General features: G+C 45.2%; 1 protein-coding gene across 2 annotated transcripts in view; it reads right to left on the reverse strand.

The window, feature by feature from the left end:
• The window catches only part of CENPK (centromere protein K), a 51661-nt gene extending 43711 nt beyond the window's left edge, over positions 1 to 7950 (reverse strand). The window contains exons 1-2 of one of the 2 annotated variants that reach the window (XM_065405985.1): positions 7835 to 7950; positions 2824 to 2850 (exon numbers count right to left, since the gene is read on the reverse strand). In XM_065405985.1, coding sequence (XP_065262057.1) covers positions 2824 to 2850; positions 7835 to 7837 — 30 coding nt within the window. In that variant the 5' untranslated portion in view covers positions 7838 to 7950. The remainder of the gene's footprint in view (positions 1 to 2823; positions 2851 to 7834) is intronic. The other variant, XM_065405984.1, reaches the window with a different exon arrangement.
• Between the last annotated feature and the right edge of the window lie 6 nt (positions 7951 to 7956).

Genomic DNA, 7956 nt, shown 5'->3' on the forward strand with positions numbered 1-7956 from the left:
TCTGGTTGAGGTTCAAGGCAGCTGTACACTAGAGAACCACCGCAGCCTATGCTGAACCTGCTGCCATCGTCGCCAAGTTCCATATCTTCCTCTCCCAGGCGTCCTAGGATGAAGGGTGGGGGTGGGGGGAGAGTCCGGTATCCCTTGCACCAGGGGAGGGTACAAGGACCAGAAGGCGCCCATTCCTACACCTTTGATTGTTATTGCAATGCAATTGTAAGCAAGCTGTCCTTGTCTCCCTCCTCCCCCATCCACGTGTTATCAGCCCCTTTGCCCCAAGTTATCTTACTTTTCTTTGCTGTCTCTCAGTGTTTGTGAGCATAATAAAAAATAATGGATTGAGGAGAAAAGGCTCTTTATTTATTCAGCACACTGTGGTTAGCGGGGGTGTAGTTTACCGGGGAGTACATACAATGAAGGGGACATCTTGGTAAGGAACAACACACATAAGTGTCACATTACTGTGAGTCACTGATTAAATGAAACTAGTTTTCAAAGCCTCACGGAGACGTAGTGTCCCTCAATGTGCTCCTTCTTATTGCCCTGGTGTCTGGCTGCTCAAAATTGGCTGCCAGGCGATCTGCCTCAATTCTCTACCCCACCGGAAACTTTTCTCCCTTTGTTTCACAGATATTACGGAGCACACAGCAACAATGGGATGTTGCTTTCACTGAGGTCTAACCTAGTAAGTAAACTACACCACCGGGCTTTTAAACGTCCAAAGGCACATTCCACCACCATTCTGCACTTGCTCAGCCTATGGTTGAACCGCTCCTTACTGCTGTCCAGGCTGCTTGTGTACGGCTTAATAAGCCATGGGAGCAAGGAGTAGGCTGGGTCTCCCAGGATCACAACTGACATTTCAACATCACCAATTGTTATTTTGCAGTCTGGAAAGAAAGTTCCTGCTTGCAGCTTTCTGAACACACCAGAGTTTCTAAAGATGCATGCGTCATACATCTTTCCCGACCATCCCATCGTTTCGTTGGTGAAACGACCCCTGTGATCTACCAGCGCTTTCAACACCATTGAGAAGTACCTCTTTGGCAAGATGGTCTGGTGCCAAGATAGGGATATGCGTTCCGTCTATCGCCCCAACACAGTTAGGGAATCCCATCGCGGCAAAACCATCCGCTATGTCCTGCATGTTGCCCAGAGTCATTACCTTTCTTAGAAGAAGTGTATTGATTGCCCTGGAAACTTGGATCACAACAGACCCCACGGTAGATTTACTCACTCCAAATTGATTCCCCACTGACCGGTAGCAGTCTGGCGTTGGAAGCGTCCACAGTTATCGCCACTCGCTTCTCAACTGTCAGAGCAGCTCTCATTTTGCTGTGCTTGAAGGCTGGGGAAAGCTCTTCGCACAGTTCCATGAAAGTGGCCTTACACATTCATAACTATGCAGTCCCACCAGTCAGTGCTTGTTTACCGGGCCCAGAAGCAGCGCTCTACCGTGTCAAGGTGATGAGTGACTGTCACCAGCATTTGCAAATTGCTCCGCTCCATGGCTTCCAGCAGGGCTTGGGTGGCATCACATTGTTCCACTGGTGGCTCCTGCCTCAGCTGAGCAAATACTGCAGGATAAGGCGCGAGGTGTTTGTAATGCTCACAACAACAGTGTACAGTTGAGCAGGATCTATGCTTGCTGTGCTATGGCATCTGCGCAGGTAACCCAGACTTAGGAAAAAAGGCTTGGTTTGTTTGCCATTGATTTCAGGGAGGGAGGGAGAGAGTTAGGTAAGTGCAACATGGGAGGCTAATGCCAAGTTTCCATAGCCACCCGCACAAATGTTTTGGTCCCATGAGGCATTGCAAGCCCAACCCAACATTCCACTCGGCTCCAGGCACTGTGGGATAGCTACCTAAAGTGCAGCGCTCCATGAGTCAATGCAAGCCCTGCTAGTGAGAATGTGCTCTGCCGACACAAAGAGCATAGTGAGGACATGCAAAATCAACTTGCTTAAATCGGAGGCGCAATGTCGACTTAAATAAAATCAACCTAATTTTGTAGTGCAGATATATCCTGAGTCTCGGATCTCGGTTTGACATCCTGTGTGACCTTGGGCACTTCACATACGCCTAGTCCTGTTAACTCCTATGCATAACTAACTTTGTGCACATGGAAAATCTCAATAAGCTCAGGTCTACACACAAAGATAAAGTTACTCATCTATGTAAGTGTTTGAAGGATCAAGGCCTTAATCTCTGTGCTTCAATTTCCCATTTGTAAAATGGGAAGCATTACTAATACTTCCTTTCTTCACAAGAAAGCTGAGGACAGAAAATATGACTAATCATTACATTTTTTAATGAATGAAAACATGTACTTTGCCCTTTATAAAAAAGGTAGGTAAACCAAAATAATTATGCTGCTATAAAATGTCTAAAATCCAGGAGTGAGATTACTCAGTAAGAAACAATTGCTGTTCTTTTTTAAAATACTTCAATGGACACCAGGTTTAAAAAAAAAATGGATTTAGTTTTCCCTACAAAGATAATTTCATAAGTAAAAACTAGTGAACATAGATAGTGAGATTTATAGTCCCCTTGGAACGGCAAACAAATTCAATGGCAACATAAAAATATACACGAGTTTAAAGTAATAAATTTTAAACTTGTGATTTATAAGAACATTACTATTATTATTATTATTTCCTATAATAAATCTATCTCAAGTTTTTAACCTGAACTACCTGACAGAAATTGCCTCTAATATCTTCAAGGAACATTTTCTTTAAACTTAGCTTTATGTAGAACAGCCACAAACAATTTACTTAAATTTAACAAATAACCTAATAAATGAACCAGAAGTGTACATACCTCCTTTAAAAGTTCATCTTGTTTATCCTATAACAAAAGCACAAAAAATAAGTGATATTGACTACTAAAGTTTTGTAATATCTATTTCTTTTACAATATATGGCTTGTGACAAAGCTAACAATCTTTCTGTGCTGCTTCATATGACAGCCTTTTGGCTCAGCTAATTCAGTTCAAGTCTATATCCACACTACTTTAATAACTATTTAGGCCTAGATCCTCTGTGTATTCCATGCAGGCAGACCCCTACATCCTTGCAGAACCACATTAGCTTCAACTAGGCTCCTTAGGGACATAGGGGCCACCTACACTGAATAACTTGCAGGACTGAGGGGGTGGGTTTCACTGTCTTCATACAAGCATATATCCTGAATCAGATTCAGAATTCTGTATTCTTACTCTGAATGCCAACATAAGGGAAGACTATGTATGAGAAGTATGTCAGTCAGAAAGCAGTGACAATAATTAAAAGGAAATACCAGGAACATTTTTTTTAAATATACAAGACCGTTCCCAAACTAGTTGTAGAACACTGCAGATTTCAAACAATTAAAAATCGAGACATGGAGCTGCTTCTACCCTCTCCTACAAACAGAAGATAACCAGTGTTACCTCCTAATAGTCTTGTTAAATTCCAGATACAGATTATTACAGTGCTGTAAAGGAAACAGCTTCAGAATTATTAGCATGCATACATGCAAATCTCCTGTGTATTAATATGGTTTTTAAGTAGCAGGTTTGAACACAGAAAAGCTTGTGACCAAAACAACAGATGATGATGATAATTAAACAAAAAAAAACCCACACCAACCTTAAGACAGACTAAATGAGAAATGCAAATAGTTTGCCTTGGTTAAGATCTGCTCTAATCTTACAGAGCAATAGGGAATTCTCAGTCTTCTTCTCTAAATACATTTGGCAGTATGGAAATTTGGCAAAAAATCCAACAACCCTACATTCTTCAACATCAAAAACGCAGGTAGAGTAACAAAAAAACACTTAAAATAAAACTCAGGAAAAGGAGATTTCAGTAAAATGATAGTCAAAATGGCTCTAAAGCTAAAAGTAAAGCAAGTAAAATCCCTAGAAGTGGCTAGGATAGAATCTCGGAAGTTATTACCGTTAAACAAAAAGGAAACCAGGAAGGCAAGGTTAAATGGAAATGTTCGAGAGACTACTTGAGCCAAACAGAAATCCTGCAAAATTTAGAAATCTGCCTCTAGTGAAGCCAATAAACTAAAGCAGCATTTCTCAAATGCAGCCACCAGCGGATTTTTTTGCTGCCATGACAGCCTCCAAAGCATGGGCAGAGATTGGGGGGGAGTGGCAAAATATCAGCCCCTCCCTGCAGCGCCCAGTTGTTGCTCCTGAATAGCTGTTACCAATGCCAGTGAGATCTGCCGCCTTGGTGTTTGCGCTGGCAGCTGGGATCGGCACCCTGCACCACGCAGTCTCTTCAGGGACTCTGGACAGCCCACCGTGTACACGGCACCGGAGGTGGCTCTCGTCAGTGGAGGTGGCTGCAGCATTTGGTTGCCAGGATGCTCCACTGGACAGCTCCCCTGCTCCCACCCAGCTGGGGAACAGGGAAACTGGGATTCCACAGGTGGCCAGTGAGTTCCCAACCCCGTTCCCCCGGGGCGGGCTGTCACTGAAGGGCTGGGGGAGGCAGGGTCAGAGAGATAGGTCGGTAACAATAAAAAGTTATGCACATTGGATGGAAAAATTTAACTACTCTTTCACCTTATGGGTACATCAATAAACGATATTAATCTAACCAGGGGGTTACTAGAGAAAGTTCAATGAAAATCTCTGCTCAGTTCAGTCCAAAAAAAGAGAACAAAATGTTATAATGCATAAGAAGACTACCTAAATTTTTATAATAGATAAATCAATGCTGTGACTGCCATGGAATACTGCACGCAGTACTGATCACCCCATCTCAAAAACACCATTGTGTAACTAGAGGAAGGTCAGAGAAGAGCATAGGGAATGATTCAAGGACTGGAAAAAACTCTCATATGAAAAGAAAATGAAAAAAACCCTTTGTCCGTCCAAGATAGAAAACCTTAATGCTTATCCTATCTCGGGGCCTCTCCTTTTGTCCCTCCAGACCCACGAACATGATACAGTTCTGCGGTGACCTAGAATCCTACTTTCGACGTCTCCGACTCAAAGAATATTTCCAACATACCTCTGAACAGCATACTAACCCACAGAATCCCCCCTACCAGCACTACAAACAAAAGGATTCTGCGTGGACTCCTCCGGACGGTCGAAACAACAGACTGGATTTCTACATAGATTGCTTCCGTCAACGTGCAAAGGCTGAAATTGTGGATAAGCAACATCACTTGCCCCATAACCTCAGCCATGCTGAACACAACGCCATCTACAGCCTCAGAAACAACCCTGACATCATTATCAAAAAGGCTGACAAAGGAGGTGCTGTCGTCATCATGAATAAATTGGAATATGACCAAGAGGCTGCTAGACAGCTCTCTAACACCACATTCTACAGGCCATTATCCTCTGATCCCACTGAGGATTACCTAAAGAAACTACACCATCTGCTAAAAAAACTCCCTGACAAAGCACAGGAACAAATCTGTACAGACACATGCCTAGAACCCCGACCAGGGACATTCTATTTGCTACCCAAGATCCATAAACCTGGAAATCCTGGACGCCCCATCATCTCAGGCATTGGCACCCTAACATCAGGCTTGTCTGGTTATGTGGACTCTCTCCTCAGACCCTACGCTACCAGCACTCCTAGCTATCTTCGAGATACTACTGACTTCCTGAGGAAACTAGAATCCATCGGTGATCTTCCAGAAAACACCATCCTGACCACTATGGACGTAGAAGCCCTCTACACCAATATTCCACACACAGATGGACTACAAGCTATCAGGAACAGTATCCCCGATAATGTCACAGCTAACCTGGTGGCTGAACTCTGTGACTTTGTCCTCACCCACAACTATTTCACATTTGGGGACAATATATACCTTCAAGTCAGCGGCACTGCTATGGGTACCCGCATGGCCCCACAGTATGCCAACATTTTTATGGCTGACTTAGAACAACGCTTCCTTAGCTCTCGTCCCCTAACGCCCCTACTCTACTTGCGCTACATTGATGACATCTTCATCATCTGGACCCATGGAAAAGAAGCCCTTGAGGAATTCCACCATGATTTCAATAATTTCCATCCCACCATCAACCTCAGCCTAGATCAATCCACACAAGCGGTCCATTTCCTGGACACTACTGTGCTAATAAGCGATGGTCACATAAATACCACCCTGTACCGGAAACCTACTGACCGCTACACTTACCTACATGCCTCCAGCTTCCATCCAGGACACACCACACGATCCATTGTCTACAGCCAAGCTCTAAGATATAACCGCATTTGCTCCAATCCCTCAGATAGAGACAAGCACCTACAAGATCTCTATCAAGCATTCTTAAAACTACAATACCCACCTGCTGAAGTGAAAAAACAGATTGACAGAGCCAGACGAGTACCCAGAAGTCACCTCCTACAAGACAGGGCCAACAAAGAAAATAACAGAACACCACTAGCTGTCACCTTCAGCCCCCAACTAAAACCTCTCCAGCGCATCATCAGAGATCTACAACCTATCCTGAAAGATGATCCTTTACTCTCACAGATCTTGGGAGACAGACCTGTCCTCGCTTACAGACAACCCCCCAACCTAAAGCAAATACTCACCAGCAACCACACATCACTGAACAAAAACACTGACCCAGGAACCTATCCTTGTAACAAAGCCCGATGCCAACTCTGTCCACATATCTATTCAAGTGACACCATCATAGGGCCTAATCACATCAGCCATACCATCTGTGGCTCGTTCACCTGCACATCTACCAATGTGATATATGCCATCATGTGCCAGCAATGCCCCTCTGCCATGTACATTGGCCAAACCGGACAGTCTCTACGCAAAAGAATTAATGGACACAAATCTGACATCAGGAATCATAATACTCAAAAACCAGTGGGAGAACACTTTAACCTGTCTGGCCATTCTTTGACAGACCTGCGGGTGGCTATCTTAAAACAGAAACACTTCAAAAACAGACTCCAAGGAGAGACTGCTGAGCTGGAATTGATATGCAAACTAGACACAATCAACTCAGGGCTAAATAGGGATTGGGAATGGCTGAGCCATTACAAACATTGAATCTATCTCCCCTTGTAAGTATTTTCACACTTGCTTCTTATCAAACTGTCTGTACTGAGCCATCTTGATTATCACTTCAAAAGTTTTTTTCCTCTTACTTAATTGGCCTCTCAGAGTTGGTAAGACAACTCCCACCTGTTCATGCTCTCTGTATGTGTGTGTATATATCTCCTCAATATATGGTTCACTCTATATGCATCCGAAGAAGTGGGTTGTAGCCCACGAAAGCTTATGCTCTAATAAATTTGTTAGTCTCTAAGGTGCCACAAGTACTCCTGTTATTTTTGCGGATACAGACTAACACGGCTGCTACTCTGAAACCTGTCTTAATGCTTATGCAACTTACTGTGGGGAGGCTGGACTGAACCTGTAAAAACCAAGGCCTCCTTTGCTTTGCATGGACATAAGAGCAAGCCCGAGTCCTTTGCCCCTTCCCCCGTACTGCTGAACTTCAGTGGTGCGTTTACACACCGCATGAGGTGCTGGGGTGAGGGGTGACGAAAGGGGAGACAGAGAGCGGCACCCGGGCGGCAGCCCCAGCAGGGCATTAGCCCAGGCGAGGCAGGGCGGTGGGGAGGGGACACCCATGGCGACGGAAACAGACAGCCTGGGAGCAGCAAGTCCCACTCCCACATCAGGGCTGGTCTCCCAGAGAGCGGCCCCCTCGGCATAGCCCCCGCCTGCGGCCTTTGGGGGAGTTAACGGGGACTCCACGCAGCCTGCGCGGCCCGGGGCAACTGAGGCGCAGACACTCGGGGCGGGGTCCTAAGGATGGGGGGAAACAGCCCGTTACCATGGCGAGCTCCAGCGTCCTCCAGTCCTCACGGCGACCTGAGCGGGTTCCGACGCGCCTCAATCTGCGCGCGCTGCGCTCTCACTGGTTGTGTCCGGCTGACGGCGAGAAGCGCTGCCGCC

This window comes from Emys orbicularis, chromosome 6 (genome assembly GCF_028017835.1).
Source record: "Emys orbicularis isolate rEmyOrb1 chromosome 6, rEmyOrb1.hap1, whole genome shotgun sequence".
Lineage (NCBI taxonomy): Eukaryota > Metazoa > Chordata > Testudines > Emydidae > Emys > Emys orbicularis.